This window comes from Lampris incognitus, chromosome 10 (genome assembly GCF_029633865.1).
Source record: "Lampris incognitus isolate fLamInc1 chromosome 10, fLamInc1.hap2, whole genome shotgun sequence".
NCBI lineage: Eukaryota > Metazoa > Chordata > Actinopteri > Lampriformes > Lampridae > Lampris > Lampris incognitus.
Window position 1 is genome coordinate 55,502,291 of NC_079220.1, and position 17,903 is coordinate 55,520,193.

The window sequence follows — 17,903 nt, forward strand, 5'->3', positions numbered from 1 at the left end:
GCTACGGTGGTTTTACTGGGGGTCGCTACGGTGGTCTTACTGGGGGTCGCTACGGTGGTTTTACTGGGGGTCGCTATACTGGGGGTCGCTACGGAGGTTTTACTGGGGGTCGCTATACTGGGGGTCGCTACCGTGGTTTTACTGGGGGTCGCTATACTGGGGGTCGCTACGGTGGCTTTTCCAGTGCTGCCGGCCATGAACGGCCTGCTAATCCATGCAAGTGTGGCTTTTAGACAAAAGACGGGGAAAAGCTCTGGAGTGGAATGGATCTCCGTGTAACCATGGAAACAGCGTTGACCACCAAGCATCAGTTACTGTTGAAAAAGGTCACATCTGCATGATTGATGAGGCTGCGTGCAGACGGGACCACGGAAGCGGAGTGTTGATGAGTAATCTGGTGGCCGTGAATAACCGCACGGTGAAACGACAGCGTCTCCAGGAGGGCTCCTCTGCAGGAGGGCTCCTCTGCAGGAGGGCTCCTCTCCAGGAGGGCTCCTCTGCAGGAGGGCTCCTCTCCGGGCTCCTCTGCAGGAGGGCTCCTCTCCAGGCTCCTCCCCACTTCGGCATGGATTTGTACGTGAAAGTGGTAACGGCTGAAACCAATGGCTGCCACCGTTCCCTTGGGCCCTGGCTTTCTCTGTCTCCTCGTGTTGGACGTGTTTGTCGACGTGTGTCCTGGTTCCTTGTTTGGGGAGTCGCCTCCTCCTTTGGTGCCCTTTGTCTCCGTCCATCACGGAAGTAGCAAGGCTTCTTCTCAGGTACCCTCACCAGCAACCATCTCATGTGAGGAAACTCCACATTTCCACCCCTCGAAAACCCAGCAGAAAAAAATCATCTGCAATAGAAATAATATAGAAATAACAACAACAATAATAATAATAATAATAGAAATAATGATAATAATAGAAATAATGATGATAATAGGAATAATAATAGAAAAAGCTAAACGGTCTTGCAGCAGAGGGAATGCACGGAGAACGGGCGCGGAAGGATCCATCGGAAACAGTTGCGGAGTATCTTTCAGACCCAAAGTTGCATCATCTCCATATTAATTAGCATGCAAATGCCCGCAACGACCAATCAAAGTCAACGTGCCCTGTCCTACTGACAGCGTAAGACGACTTAAGTCCTCGGACGGGGACCGGCTGCGGCTGCAGGAAGTGCGGTTTGAAGACTGCCGGCCTGTCAACTCAGACACGCGGCAGTTTATCTGCACGGTGTCGCCTCCCCTCGTAAGCCCCTCAGAGGTTGGTCTATTTCCGGGCTGGTGTCGGCGTCCCTGCTAGTGTCGTGTCTCAGCTCTCACGTGAGAAAGGTATATTAAAAGTGTGTGTGTGTGTGTGTGTGTGTGTGTGTGTGTGTGTGTGTGTGTGTGTGTGTGTGTGTGTGTGCTCACGCAGGTGCAGCAGCGTTCTCCACTCGCTACTTCCGGTGGCGGAGGCAGACGGAGCTACCAGGCCGCAGGTGTCCTGTAAGTTTTAGCGATTGCATGGCGGAGGCCCTTCACCTCCGTCCCTCTGCCTCCCTTCTCCCTCCTATACTGCTCACCTGGACGAGCTGAAACCGGCCCACACAGCATCCGCATGTGATGCGGCACTGCTGGTCTTCTTCTGGCCCTGACAAAACGGATGTGAGCCTGAAGTGGCCCACATGTCTCACAGCAAATATGGCCCAAATATGCCAAATCACACGTGGGCCTTTTCTGGCAACGATGCGGTGCTCTGGGCAACATGTGGTCTGGATGTGACCCTGAAGTGGCCCCGTGTGGTAAATGGTGAATATGGCCCAAATATCACAAAACAAATATGGCCACCCTTGGCAAATATGTGGCACATGTGGCGTTGCTATGGCTTGGTTCTGGCCCAGATCTGGCAAACAGGAGCGGACCGCCCAGGTGCCATCGTTCCACGCGGTACGTGGGCCGGATGAGGTGCTGGTGTGGGACGGGTCCGGGCCACAGCAGCTTTGCTGTCTGGGTAGCGATGTGAGCTGTAATGCCACTGCAGCGATGAATAGCACAGGAACTCGAGTCAGCTCATCTGCACGCCACGTCTGGTGGGAGAAACGTTCCCTCAACTCCTCTGAGTGACCTCCTCGGTCTCGGCTGACTGCAGGCGTCACTCCCCGCCCTCATAAACTACGGCGGCATAACCACCCAAACCACCGACCAGTCTCATATGCAAATTACTGCTGTGACCGTCAACTAGAGTTACCATGGCCATGTGTAGCGTTCACAGAGGGTTGGGGAATAGTTGCAATCACAGCATTGTAAGATGGCGACAGATGTACTCTTTTACCCCCCCCCTCCACTCCCACCCCCCACCCCCTCGGTGCAGAGATGGTCCGAGCTGGCAACGTCCCCACTGACCCAGCGGCCCGGGGGTTACTACAGCGATGAACATTTCCTCTCAGAGCAATACCGTCAGCGCCTGTTAAGTTGGTACCAACTCGAGAGACCCGCTCCTTCCTCCCGCAAACGGTGGACTGTGCGGACTGAAGGGTTGGGGAAGTCACAGGGTGCGTACGAGCTGGCTAATGATGTTAAGCATGTGAGGCAGGGAAGCATGGTCTCTTAGCAACCGCTCCTCCTTCTGCAGACGCGTTGATAACAGCTGGAATAAACAGAGTTAGATGCACTTGGAGTGTGTGTGTGTGTGTGTGTGTGTGTGTGTGTGTGTGTGTGTGTGTGTGTGTGTGTGTGTGTGTGTGTGTGCATAATGTGAGAGTACATCTAGGCATTATTGTTGCCCAGAATTCTTGTGTGAAACGTAGCGAAGACGCACAACAAACGAAAGTAAATTGCGCCCTCTGGTGTGCGGATCTTGAACTTCTGGCCTCAACAGCGAACATGTAAAAGGGTTCTTCCTTCTCCAGCTCCTGTTGTCACCAGCAAAACACAATGCTTGGAGTCTTCCTCAAGACGAAGGGCCACTCTGTAATGTCTCATCTATAAAAACCAAGTGGTAGTTTTTGTTGTTGTTGTAATAATGACTGTCATGGCCGCTCCCGGTTCTGGTTTCTATGTCTCATGTCTTGTCCAAGAGTCCTGAGTACAGTCCAGCTTTCCTCTGTTATCCATTTGCCCCAAAGCTGCTGCTGACGCCATTCAAACAGATTCGTTCGTTCATTTTCGCCCACCACTATCAATTATATTAATCACTATTAATTATTGATCATATTAATTACCATTAATTATTAAAACCACTATTGATTAGCCTAATCAAATGACAGTTTGAATGCATCGTCACTAATAAATCAGGGTGTGGGTTGCTTAAGCATAAATATTAATTATTAGCTGATAACAAACGTTTCAAAGTCCAGCACATCATATTTGATGTTATTTGAAAGTGTCTTCCAGTCTTTGAATCACAGCATCGGACACGTGTTGTGTTTCAGGTGTCAGCATTCCAGGTGGCCAAAACTTCCACAAGTGGCTATAATCCCAGGTGTATCTGTATTCTGCAGAATAAAACAGTGCATTATGACTTCTGATGCAAACACAAAACACCAGTCATCAGATTTCATACTCAGTTTATGATTTTTATCATTTCAGTGATTTGCATAATTTAATACTAACCAACGTGGCATTCCGCTTCCAGAGCTTTATCTCAAAATATTAAAAACGAGATTAGAACGACTGACTGGATTATCAATAGAGGTGGCCAGGGGGGCGCAGCGGTGTGGCCACGCCCCCCCTCCCCGGGGCCACCGCTTGGGGTCGCCATTGTGTCACCGTCATGTAATTGTCACGCAATCCCGTGTGTTCCTGAGACTCTCGCGTTTGAGACCAGTAAACCTTTCGCTCCACCTGGTACCAGGTCTTCATTTGGGTCCTCGGTTCCTGCTCCCACCGTGACAAACTGCCTTATCACTGGAGATTGGTTTTTAAATGAGGCCTCCGCCATGTCAAAAGAAGAGAGCAAAACCTCCACAGCATGATTGCTGATTACCCTCAGGCCAGGTAATCCTTCCCTTTGAGAGTTTAAAGTCATTATTTTGCAGAGGATGTCCATCCTGAGTCACTCAGCTTGATGGCTTCACACCCAGACCAGACAGCATCCGCATGTGGGCCACTTCAGGCAACGATGCGGCACTGATGGCCTTCTTCTGGCCCTGACAAAGAGGATGTGAGCCTGAAGTGGCCCACATGTATAATAGCAAATATGGCCCAAATATGCCAAATCAAATGTGGGCCACCTTTGGCAAATATGTGGCACATGCGGCATTTCTATAGCTTGGTTCTGGCCCAGATCTGGCAAACAGGAGCGGACCGCCCAAGTGCCATCGTTCCTCGCGGTATGTGGGCCGGAGAAGTGTCGGTGTAGGATGGGTCTGGGCCACAGCGATTTCGCCATCTGGGCAGCCATTAAGAGTCATATAGCAGAGAATTTCCCCAACTCAACTCTTAATTAAACACATTTTCATAAATGTCCCTGTGCATTTGTGTATTTATTCATGATTTCCAATCCCAAATCTTTCGCTATCGAAAAAAAAGAGAAAAATACTGATTTTAACAACAATGGAAACTTTAAATTTTGCAGAATAATTCGAAGATATTATTGCATTATAATCTTTATAATGCCCTAAAAGCAAACATATGTCACACAACCCAGCACGACCCACATCTTAGCTCGATGTCCTATTCATTCCGCTGTATGAAGCCCTCTATCTACCTGTGGGGGTTTCATGTTTGCCATATGAAGACATGGCAAAGTTAGTTTAACCGATACAAGGCAGGTAAATATCAATCAATCAATCAATCAATCAATCAATCAATCAATCAATCAATCAATCAATCAATCAATCAATCAGACTTTCACCAACCCCCCCCCAACATTAATGCAGTGTTTCAAACTGTATGCACAAGCCAATATGCTGGCACGCAAACTTCTTAACAGATGATGTTAAAACTGCTCTTTTCAGGGCCTACTGGACTCCACTCTATACTGCCCACTTGTGGCGCAATTATAGCAAAGCAACAACGAAAAAGCTGCAGGCAGCATATAATGACGCCTTCAGAGTCTTGCTCAAGCTTGCAAGATGGACAAGTGCACGTCATGTTCGTGACTAGTGACGTTCCCACTTGTCATGCTGTGTTGAGGAATTTTATGTGCAAATTCATGTGTCGATTAATTGACTCCAGAAATGTAATGATAATGCTCCTAACCGAGGCTACACAAAGTGGCACCGGGTACTCCTCTTGTTTCTGGAAACACTGGAGCAAATGTCTGTATCGGTTTCAATCATCGTGGACTTGTGAACTGCTGTTGCCTATGTTTTTGTGTTGTTGACCTACCTATGTGTCTGAATAGAGTAAGACTTGACTGGCTGATTGATTGATTTTGTCGCATTAAAGTAGCAGTACACAACTTTTTTTCTGAAACTTTAACTCATTATAAAGTAAATGTTGATTGCACAGTGTAATGGCTGTAGAATAATGACGCCATCGAATAGACTGGTTCCCAAGCCGGGTGTGAGCTCGCAGCAAATCCAAGGCCTGATTTACGGCACAAAGGAAGTGCGTCACCATTGCGCAACCAAAACCGGAAGAGGATGGCGCTTTGGCACGGGAGCAGTAGTAGTTCCTTATCCGGTGCGAGGGTCAAGGGGACGGATGCTGTAATGCTACGAAGCCCACTGAGGCAAATTTGTGATAATGGGATATACAAATAAAACGGACTTGACATAAAACAAGAGTGACGCGCAGGTGAGCATTCACTCGATAGAGAAAGCCCCGCTGTTGTGTCAAACTCTGTTTCCCCATCGTAATCTCGTTCCCCCTAGCCAGACGAAAGCGTTCGCATGGAAGCAGGTTAGCTGTCGGCTACGATTAAGGTTAGGGCTGGGTTAAGCTTAGGGCTAGTTGAGGTCAGGTCAGGTTAGGGTTGGGTTAAGCTTAGGGCTAGTTGAGGTCAGGTCAGGTTAGGGTTAGGTTAAGCTTAGGGCTAGTTGAGGTCAGGTTAGGTTAAGCTTAGGGCTAGTTGAGGTTAGGGTTGGGTTAAGCTTAGGGCTAGTTGAGATCAGGTTAGGTTAGGGTTAGGTTAAGTTTAGGGCTAGTTGAGGTCAGGTTAGGGTTGGGTTAAGTTTAGGGCTAGTTGAGGTCAGGTTAGGTTAAGCTTAGGGCTAGTTGAGGTCAGGTTAGGTTAGGGTTGGGTCAAGCTTAGGGCTAGTTGAGGTAAGGTCAGGTTAGGGTTGGGTTAAGCTTAGGGCTAGGTTGAGGTCAGGTTAGGTTAAGCTTAGGGCTAGTTGAGGTCAGGTTAGGTTAGGGTTGGGTCAAGCTTAGAGCTAGTTGAGGTCAGGTTAGGTTAGGGTTGGGTTAAGCTTAGGGCTAGGTTGACGTCAGGTTAGGTTAAGCTTAGGGCTAGTTGAGGTCAGGTTAGGTTAGGGTTGGGTCAAGCTTAGGGCTAGTTGAGGTCAGGTTAGGTTAGGGTTGGGTTAAGCTTAGGGCTAGTTGAGGTCAGGTTAGGTTAGGGTTAGGTTAAGCTTAGGGCTAGTTGAGGTCAGGTTAGGTTAAGTTTAGGGCTAGTTGAGGTCAGGTTAGGTTAAGCTTAGGGCTAGTTGAGGTCAGGTTAGGTTGGGGTTGGGTTAAGCTTAGGGCTAGGTTGAGGTCAGGTTAGGTTAAGTTTAGGGCTAGTTGAGGTCAGGTTAGGTTGGGGTTAGGTTAAGGTTAATCAACCGTCCCGGTGTTGTATCGAACTCTGGCTAGGGGGGAACAGATCCTGACGGGGAAACAGAGTTCATTGCAACACCGGGTTACTTGAGAAGGTTCCAACCCGACATTCAGTCGTCCTTCTTTCTACCGGATCGGTAACACAACCTGCCTACTGATTAATGGATGTTTTAACTCTGCCTTTATCGTCACACCGAGATCTTGATTTCTAGTTCAAACTGGGATCCTTACGGTTGTTTCTCGATTTGGACAATGGGTAGGCTGCCAATAAACGGAAAGCGATCCGGTTTTCTTTGCGACAGTGGCGCAAACAATAGAAACGCTGGGGGGGGAGGGGGGGCTGTCTACAGCCACTTTAACGTTAATGTTGAGAGACGATTATAACAGCAGTAATAAACGAATCCCACGATCTGATAAGTAGTGGCACAGCCAGATACGTTAGATTAATTTAATTAGTTGTGTGTGTGTGTTATTAGATGGGACGGCAGCACAGTTAAGTGGAGCTGTAAGTGGTACAAGAGCGCATCAGTTTACTATTGATGTCCATGCCACTGTGAGAGTGACATGTCTTGTGAAGCATTGAAGCAATGCTGGAGAAACGACCTTGGACTGTTAAAGAGTGTATAAGCTAGTAAGAAGAATAAAGGACGACCTTGTCTGGCTGCACAGTCAACACGGAGACGTGAGCTGCCATAACATCCATAACCTCAACATCCGGCACAGTCTCCCATGACAGTTTCTACCATCTAACTTAAGAAAGGAAACTTCCTTAATAACCCATGGTCTTTTTTTCTTTTTGTTGTTGAAGATGCCCAGAGCACATGTGATCAGATGCAGGGAGGCGGGTTTTAGTCTTCCATTATAAAGTGACATCTCTATTCAGGAATGTGCGCGTGTGTGCAATGCTGTCAACTCATTTAAGCAACACTGGGTTTATCAATTTAACGATCATCCATCCATCCATTAGCCACACCGCTTAACCCAGTGGTTCTCAACCTTTTTGGGGTCCTGGACCCCCGGTTGAGAAACACTGGCTTAACCTGCTCTCAGGGCCGCGGGGATGCTGGAGCCTATCCCAGCAGTCATTGGGCGGCAGGTGGGGGAGACACCCTGGATAGGCCGCCAGGTCATCACAGGGCTCACACACACACACACACACACACACACACACACACACACACACACACACACACCTAGGGACAATTCAGTACGGCCGATTCACCTGACCTACATTTCTTTAGACTGTGGGAGGAAGCCGGAGCCCCCGGAGGAAACCCACACGGACGCGAGGAGAACATGCACACTCCACACAGAGGACGACCCACCAAGGTTCGACTACCCCGGGTATCAAATCCAGGACCTTCTTGCTGCGAGGCGACCGCGCTACCCGCTGCACCAGCATGCTGCTCCGAACTGGTATGATACAGTCAAGTCGGTGTTAGGTGAGTTTGCCCACATGCATGGATAAGAGTCTTGCCATCTCATATTAGACCACGGAAAACCGGCCCAAAACTACTTGGAACTATCAGACCTTAAATAATTTACCCCTCTGCATGAAGCTAATCTGCGGCGTGGAAGGAATAAAAAGCATCTGCTAACTATATCTGGCAAGGCTGGGATGTCGGTGACCTAAGGTCTTACGAAAGTCCACTTTCTACTGAACCACCGATGAAGGTTAAATGCTGTGTGACATTTAGGATACACGAGGAACTACCTTAACTATGTTTGCTCGCTGTGTCGGGTATCCCAGCGATCGGCGCAGAGTTCTTTAGACCTGGCGTTACAAGTGGACTTAATGAGCTACCTGGCAATATAGGAAACCAGTACTAGGGTTTAAAAACCATTATCTGATAGGGATTTTCAGTTGTGCATGGATGGAGAGGAATGAAGGAACATAACCGCGTAACTTCTAAGGCCTGCTTTCACTCTTTGCTGCCAACCAGGGACGGCCTTCGCTCAGTGGCATCGTTCATGAGTGGCCTGTCAGATACTGCACATGAACATGCCAGAAACACCCAAATGTACAGGCGATTCCATGGGTGGAGATTATTGTCTCTTACAGGACATGTGTTGTTGTATGTAAACAACAGCTCAACTAGGACAGGAGGCGTGCCTATCAAAGGCCCTGTGGTGGTCTGGCAGCCTGTCTAGTGTGTCTCCCTGCCTGTCGCCCAATGGCCGCTGGGATAGACTCCAGCATCCCCGCGACCCCGAGAGCAGGATAAGCGGTTTGGAAAATGGATGGATGGACATGCCTATTAAAATGCTTTGGTCGATTGCTACAGCGCCCCCCATAGGGTGAACAACTGTAGTTTTGTACATGCCAGAGTGAAGTGATGTACAAAACACACCATTCCCCCAAGCTCTCAACCACGGGGTACAAAACAATTCAGGTTGAAGAGATGAATGCACGAGCCAAATTTCCAGACAACCGGTGTGAGTCTAAGTGCACAGGAAGTGGATTTATACTTAGCAGGATAAGATAAGGCAAGTCCACAGTTAGGAGGATGAGCGGGTGGGCGGACGGACGGACTTGAGGACGTAACTTGAAACGTTCCCCCCGTTTGCTGGTAGGTGCAGGTGGAAAGTCTGTCGACAATCCTGTGCGTGCGGTTGACATTTATCCACGCTAAATCCTGCAGGCATGGCCAAAAATATGCCACTGTCAACAGCACGCGCCAACAAACAGGAAACCGGTATGCCCGCTGCAGTAGAAACCGGAAGTCAGTGGACTACAGTCATGCACCGAGTCGATTCTGTCTTCGGTCCGTCCCCCTCCCCCGTCGCCCTTTCCATCATTAAAAATGAAAGAACAGCTGCGACATCTAGCGATAGAAAGTACTACTGCACGCTGCAGGCTGCTGCTCACAGCTGATCCAAGCCATCAAGCCGGTGACACATGCCACGCCCCCTTCCGGGCTGACACACGAGATAGTCCCCTCCATCAGCCGCCATCGCGCTGTTTGCTCTCTATGGAGGTAAGCACCAAGCAGGCCAGTGTGCAGCGCTGGGCAAGCAGGTAAACTTCAGCACCACGGCCAGCGCCCTGCAGGGACACGGGCACAGCTATGAATGGCTCAGTCATCACACGCTACTACTACTACTACTACTACTACTACTACTACTGCTACTACCACTCCTACCACCACTACTACTACTACTACTACTACTACTACTGCTACTACCACTCCTACCACCACTACTACTACTACCGCCACTACTACTACTACCGCCACTACTACTACTACTACTACTACTACTACTACTAATACTACTACTACCACTACTACTACCACTACTACCACCACTACTACTACTACTACTACTACTAATACCACTACTACTACTACCACTACTACTACTATTACTACTAGTACCACTACTACTACTACTACCACTACTACTACTACGACTACTACTACCACTACTACTACTAGTACTACCACTACTACCACCACTACTACTACTGATACTAGTACTACCACTACTACCACTACTACTACTACTACTACGACTACTACTACCACTACTACTACTACTACTACTACTACTACTACTTCTATGACTACTACTACCACTACTACTACTGTCACTACTTTCAGCTGCTCCCGTTAGGGGTCGCCACATCGGATCATCCGTTTCCATCTCTTCCTGTCCTCTGCATCTTCCTCTGTCACACCAGCCACCTGCATGTCCTCCCTCACCACATCCATAAACCTCCTCTTTGGCCTTCCTCTTCTCCTCTTCCCTGGCAGCTCCATATTCAGCATCCTTCTCCCAATATACCCAGCATCTCTCCTCCACACATGTCCAAACCATCTCCATCTTGCCTCTCTTGCTTTGTCTCCAAACCGTCCAACCTGAGCTGCCCCTCTAATATACTCCTTCCTAATCCTGTCCTTCTTCATCACTCCCAGTAAAAACCTTATCATCTTCATCTCTGCCACCTCCAGCTCCAACTCCTGTCTTTTCCCCAGAGCCACTGTCTCCAGACCATACAACATAGCTGGTCTCTCTACTAGTTTTCGTATTTCCGGGGGCGGGGGGGGGGGGATAAGTGCCAGACCATGTATTGAAGGAAATAATCGGTTTCAGACAGATAGAAAATGACATCCTTGCGCATTGGGTGACTTCCAGGAATATATCTGGCTGCCGTTATGATCACCTATCAGATCCCATCATCTGTCCTCGAACCCCAGGTCGCAGCCAGCGGCTTGGTGGTCGTTGAGGAGGCAGCTCACCAAGGAGAAATTTGGGTCTCCTGTATATTTCCGTGGCTTTTTGGCTGATGGGTGATTATATACTGTAACCCGACTCCGCACACCCCCCCCCCCTGTATGCTGCGCTACACCCACTGGCTGCAGGTGGTCTCTGTCGTCCTTGCAACCAAAAAAGATAAAAATCGTTTTGACAGACGAAGAGAAAAACTTCTGGGGGGGGAGGGAGGGGGGGCGAACCAGTCAGATCAGCTGCATAATTAATGAAGTTATGCAAGGCTTTTTTTCCCCGTTTTCTTGCCCCGGCTTTACGGGGTTGGCCCAGACAAAAGCCGTAGTTTTCTTTCCGAGCGACCGACGATCCGATTGGTCCGGCTCCACTGCCGCAGGTCCCCCGAGCGCAGGGTCCGCCGTGCTCGTGCCGTGAATAGAAGTGGACGAGGACGGACGGAGCCCGGCTCAGACCGCTGCGCATCCCCTGCACGGCGCACCAGCGCCCGCCCCCACAGAGCAGCGGGCGCGTAGAGGAGGAGGAGGAGGAGGAGGAGGAGGAGGGTAGACGAAGCAGCGTGCGGTTCGGAGATAAACAAGTCAGATACGAGCGGACGGACTGGCGGGATATTCGGTTCGGGTCCGAACCGAGTGCAGGACAACAACTCTCATCCACGTACGGGACCGCAAGCGCCCCCCCGCGGCTACTTCGGCCGCGAGGTTTCCAAGTTTTCCAGGTTTTTGGGTGATTTCCCCAAACTTGTCTCCGTCTGCCGCCGCCTATTTGGTGTTTTGGCGGATTTCCAAAAGCGGATTTCATCCCGTTTGGGTTTTTTTCCCCTTGATCTCTCGTTCCGCCGCTCGAGAAGCATTCGCCCCCCCCCTTCCTGCAGTTTGGGCTCACGTGCGGGGTCGGCGAGGGGTCAGCGGGAGGTATTTAGTGAGGGGGGGGGTGACGAGCAAGGCTCGGTGGTTTTGCACCCTCGTGCCGAAATGAATGCTTGCTGACTAAACGAGCGACTTGTGAGACCGCAGCACCGACACCGAGCCCGTGCTTCCCCGCGGCGTGCGCCCCCTACCTGCAGCCACCCGGGCCGCTGTGCCAGGACTATGTTAATGAAGGAGTACCGCATCTGCATGCCACTGACCGTGGAGGAGGTAGGTCAAGTCTTGTTGAATGTCCTCCCTCTCGCTCCTGGTTGTGCTGCTTTAAGTGAGTTTCCATCGCGGAAACGCCGTGAAACATGGCCCAAAGTGTGACCGTACGCTTCTCTCGGTGCACCGAAGCAGCTGCATGCACAATATGTGACCTCTTGCACCCCGGGCGGTCCGGTCTGCAGAACGACCGCGGGGTGGCGCTATCGTTGTCTCTGTTCTGACGAAAGTAATTGTACACTTACCTCCGGCTCGTTGGGGCGTCCCTGCACACACAATTGGCCGTGTCTGCGGGAGGGAAGCCGGATGTGGGTGTGTGTCCTGGTCGCCGCACTAGCGCCCCCCTCTGGTCGGTCGGGTCTTGTTGAATGTCCTCCCTCTCGCTCCCTGTTGTGCCGCTTTTAGTGAGTTTCCATCGCGGAAACGCCGTGAAACATGGCCCAAAGTGTGACCGTGCGCTTCTCTCGGTGCACTGAAGCAGCTGCATGCACAATATGTGACCTCTTGCACCCCGGGCGGTCCGGTCTGCAGAACGACCGCGGGGTGGCGCTGTCGTTGTCTCTGTTCTGACGAAAGTAATTGTACACTTACCTCCGGCTCGGTGGGGCGTCCCTGCAGGCACAATTGGCCGTGTCTGCGGGAGGGAAGCCGGATGTGGGTGTGTGTCCTGGTCGCTGCACTAGCGCCCCCTCTGGTCGGTCGGGGCGCCTTTTCAGGGGGGGGGGGACTGGGTGGAATAGCGTGATCCTCCCACGCGCTACGTCCCCCTGGCGAAACTCCTCACTGTCAGGTGAAAAGAAGCAGCTGGCGACTCCACATGTATGGGAGGAGGCATGTGGTAGTCTGCAGCCCTCCCCGGATCGGCAGAGGGGCCGGAGCAGCGACCGGGAGAGTGGGGTAATTGGCCAAGTACAATTGGGGAGAAAAAAAGGGGGGGGGGTAATTGTACACGAGATATTCTGAAGCCGCCTAAAAGCAATAATGATGATTTTAGTCGTCTGATCCGGGAGGAAATGCCCGTCTTCAGTCGCCGGTTGTGCTTTGCATCTTCGGGGATTGTAGCCTTTATGAAATCATTTTTGCAGGAATGCACACATCCATAATGTGTGTACGTGTGCATGTGTGTGTGTGTGTGGGGGGGGGGGGAGGGGGATACCACCGGGCTCATAGACTGTAATGTTAAACCTCCTGCGGCAGTGTTCAGCTTGCACGGGAGCATGCGGATCATGTGTATTAAGCACCGTGGAGGCTTAACAGCTCCGGTAGGCGGCAAGCTTAATGTGATTGTGTTGTGTCGCCGTGGATGCAAAGTTCTCTCATCTCCCGGTGATGAGCTGGCTCGCTCATCCTTGTGCTCTGTTGTCATGTCGGCGTTGCACTACTGTTGGTGTTGTTGGCGTGAGAGACGTGTGGTTGCGTTCGTCCTTTGGTCCACCCGCAAAGAGGGCAGACAGCCGACCGTTAGGCTAAACGTGTCAATCCAGTGTCCCTCCAGCAACACAGCAGACGTCCTCGTCCTCGGGTTTATGACTGTTATAGCAAAGACATGTACTGAACCGAGGGGACTCGTGTAAGTTCAGACCGTGTGCGCATGACTAAGCAGATCAGTGCGTTTCCATAGCGTGTGGTTATCGAGACGGGCCGAGGACTGAGCAGCCCGGTCTCACCAACCTGCGCACAAATAACACGATGTTATACGTCGCTTGCGACGCATGCGCCAACATCCAGTCTTGCGTGCAGATGATACGCCAATCCTTTCCATTAACTTCTGTGGAGCGCCGATGCGTCCAAGTACCACGTGTCACCTCGAACAGCCATGACGTCACCAGCGAGGCTCAGTTCGCCCGCGAGGCTCAGTTCACCCAGTTCCCCTGATGCACGGACATCCACAAAGCAGGTAAGCAGGGGAAACAGTCTATTGTATTTAAATCATGGTATTAACGGTAGTATTTTAGTTATTTTGCTAACCCTTACCCTGACCCTAACCCTGACCCTGGCCCTGGCCCTAACCTTAACCCTGACCCTAACCTTAACCCTGACCCTAACCCTGACCCTAACGCTAACCTTAACCCTTACCCTGACCCTAACCCTGGCCCTGGCCCTAACCTTAACCCTGACCCTAACCTTAACCCTGACCCTAACCCTGACCCTAACGCTAACCTTAACCCTTACCCTGACCCTAACCCTGGCCCTGGCCCTAACCTTAACCCTGACCCTAACCTTAACCCTGGCCCTGGCCCTAACCTTAACCCTGACCCTAACCTTAACCCTGACCCTAACCCTGACCCTAACCCTAACCCTAACCCTGACCCTGGCCCTGGCCCTAACCTTAACCCTGACCCTAACCTTAACCCTGACCCTAACCCTAACCCTGACCCTGGCCCTGGCCCTAACCTTAACCCTGACTCTAACCTTAACCCTGACCCTAACCCTGACCCTAACCTTAACCCTGACCCTAACCCTGACCCTAACCCTGACCCTGACCCTAACCTTAACTCTAATCCTAACCCTAACCCTAACCCTGCCCCTATTCCTGACCCTAACCCTGGTTGTGGATGTCCACGCATCAGGTGAACTGGGCGAACTGAGCCTCGCTGGTGACGTCATGAGGTGACGCGTGGTATTTGGACGCATCAGCTCTCCACAGAAGTAAATGGAAAGGATTGGCGTATCATCTGCACGCAAGATGGGATTTTGGCGTATGCGTTGCACGCAAAGTGTAACATCGTGTTGTTTGTACGCAGACTGGTGAGACCGGGTGAGCGAGAAATTCCCCCCCTGAAGTCGGTACCCTCATACGGCGCTTGTATTTGCAATTACAGGGATGTGATTTTATCCTTTATTCTAGGTGGCTCCACTGACCCACTGTTGGACTTGTTGTTTGAAACCTGTTCCGCTGCAGCGAACATCTGCACAACCGCTCGTGTAACATTAACAGCAGCCCGTAGAGCGAGTAGAGATGGATGAGCGGATAGATGGAGCTAATGAATATGGTCACGTAAAATAGGCAACTTATATGCGCTCAACTAGGCTCATTATCATGTGTTCTTCTCTCTCAACACACACACACACACACACACACACACACACACACACACACACACACACACACACACACACACACACACACACAGATAAGACACTGATAAGAAAAGGATTTCGTACTCAAACATGATCTTAAAAGGTTGGACACGTGTTTCAGCAAACACAGGAAGCATCAGTGGAGCTCCCAGTCTCTGAGTGCTGGTCTGAAGTAAACACCGGAAGCATGAGTGGAGATCCCAGCCTCTGAGTGCTGGTCTGAAGCAAACACCGGAAGCATGAGTGGAGCTCCCAGCCTCTGAGTGCTGGTCTGAAAAAGCTTTTCTGATGCAAATCCGTCTATGCAAAGCAGACCGTCCTCTTCTTGTGTCGTGCAGAGCAGATGCAACGAGTCGGATTTCAAAGTGGGCATTATTTTCCCGTTGGTCTGGTTGTTTGGACTGGCACTCGGTCCGCCGTGACATTTCCTCGGGTGAAGTGTGGAAAACCGCTACGTTTCTTCTGGTGGCCTGGACCTGTCTGTGTCTGCTCGCACACCCGAGAGGAACTGTAATCCAGTCAGTGTCCAGGTGCACCGCTTACGCAACGCTCTCACAGTCACGCATCTGAGCGGCTCGTTCACCTGCCGTTTCACACGAAGAAGAAAGGCCCCTCGTCTTACAGATCTGTATCAAATGTCCCGCTCTGCCGACGCTCATTCAATTACAAGATGTCTAGACCTATCAATATTTGATTTAATGTTACCCCCGCCCGTCCGGGGCAACGTTGTTGGGAGTTTATATGGTTTAGATGATGGGTAAATGCTTTGGAGCTCTGCAGATAAACCGATAGACCCGTTTTATAAAAGAGCGTACAAACATACTCTGCAACCACACATGAGACAGTACATTAATCTGGAAGCCAGAGGTCTGGACTCAAGATTAAGTGTTACCTTGGTGCAGAACTGACACAATTATCTGTGAGTTGTGATCATGGCTTGTTCTCAGTCGTATCAGATCATGGGATTACTTTAGAGGGGAATTAGTAAATGCCATCTGCTCTACAACCCAGATAGCAAAATTGCTGTGGCCCGGACCCGTCCCACACTGACACTTTCATCCGGCCCACATACCGCGTGGAATGACGGCACTTGGGCGGTCCGCTCCTGTTTGCCAGATCTGGGCCAGAACTGAGCCATAGCGATGCCACATGTGCCACATATTTGCCAAAGGTGGCCCACATTTGATTTGGCATATTTGGGCCATATTTGCTATCATGCATGTGGGCCAATTCAGGCTCACATCCGTTTTGTCAGGGCCAGAAGAAGGCCATCAGTTCCCCATCATTGCCCGAAGTGGCCCACAGCCGGATGCTGTCTGGGAACACATCTTCTCATCTCTGTTTGTCAGCATAATATGTCTGCTTACAGACTGCGTCCAGACAGGCGGCAGTTGTTGTTTTGTTTGAAACTCATCTCGCCGAGGACGCCACCGCGGAGGTCTCTGTCATCATTTCAAGCTTTTGCCTTGTGTATTCAGTAATTGAGTGTCAGGTTTCGCTCTCGAGTGCCTGAGCCGTAAGTTTGTTTGCTGTTTGCTGTCCTGTAGGGGCGTAAGAAAATATCGATACACCCGAGTATCGCGATATTATAATTTGTGATGTATCGATTCTCAAACCCGTTGTATCGATTTTAAATTGTTTACATGTAAAGGTTCGTGACAAACATGTTGTGTTGTGTGTAACCCCACGACCGCTAGATGGCAGTGTTGTGATCTATCCTCAGCATTTGACTCGTCCGCTCCAACGCAACAACGTAAACTGAGACAGGAAGTAGCATAAGCGCAAAGAACACAGGCCTATGAAACCGCAATGTATCGCCTTTCTTACAGTACCACCATATATTGAATCGTAACCCCTGTATCGTGACAGGTGTCGTATCGCCAGATTCCCACCAATACACAGCCCTACTGTCCTGCCAGCCCAGTATCACGCCAAAGCGCGGAATACACCCGCCGCTCCAACGTGTCAGCGTCACGGTTTGCCTTGCTCAGGCGTGACAAGTACACGTGTGTATGAAGGTGCACTGCCAGCAGGGGGCGATGGTTAACTCAATGCCAGCATCTCCCCACAGAGGAAAAGAAGCATATAGCATTTTCCAAAATCCCTCCCCTAACCCAACCCCAACCCTAACTCAACCCTAACCCTAACCTGCCTTCGCCTCTTAATTATCGCCCCCTGCTGGCACTACACCTGCACATTACAGGCTTTGGCGTGATACCGGGTTGCAGCATCCACTCTGTGGAGAGCCACTGCAAACTGTGCATCTTTGACTGATTCGACGGCTAATTAATAACACAGGGCAAGGGTGTGTGTATGTGTGTGTGTGTGTGTGTGTGCATGTGTGCGTGTGGGTGGTTGGGGGAGGGGGTGGGTCGATTGTGTGCGTGTGCCCGTGCACGAGCCTACGTGACCTTATTGAATCCTTTCATACGTGTGCATATATGCATGCGTTCTTGCCTCCGGAGGAAAATGACGGGGTCTGACGTCAGTGGAGCCTACGAGGAAGAAGCTAGTCAGTATTTATGTGACAGCTGTCATTCAAACGGCGGCATCATGACGTCCGCCGACAGGGACACTGAACAGAGCGTCAAAATGGGGAGGGAAGCGGGGGGGGGGTCGTGTTTGTTACCAGGGGAAGAAACCAACGTGGTCAGACAATCTAAATCTGTTCGACGCGCAAGAATCATGCCACACATTTCTCGCTTCATCTGGGGACGATCCAAGATGAAAAATGATGATTTTTTCCTTTTCTCTACTGTAAGTTTTAGTGCTTGCACTGATGATCCAAA

The 17,903-nt window shown here is 50.6% G+C and overlaps 1 protein-coding gene across 1 annotated transcript in view; it reads left to right on the top strand.

Annotated features, from left to right (window-relative positions):
- Positions 1-214: 214 nt before the first annotated feature.
- The window catches only part of LOC130119880 (cytoplasmic phosphatidylinositol transfer protein 1-like), a 67,476-nt gene continuing 49,787 nt past the window's right edge, over positions 215-17,903 (top strand). Inside the window, exons 1-2 of the mRNA XM_056288471.1 lie at positions 215-573; positions 1,112-1,247. Of these exons, the coding sequence (XP_056144446.1) occupies positions 215-573; positions 1,112-1,247 (495 nt within the window). The remainder of the gene's footprint in view (positions 574-1,111; positions 1,248-17,903) is intronic.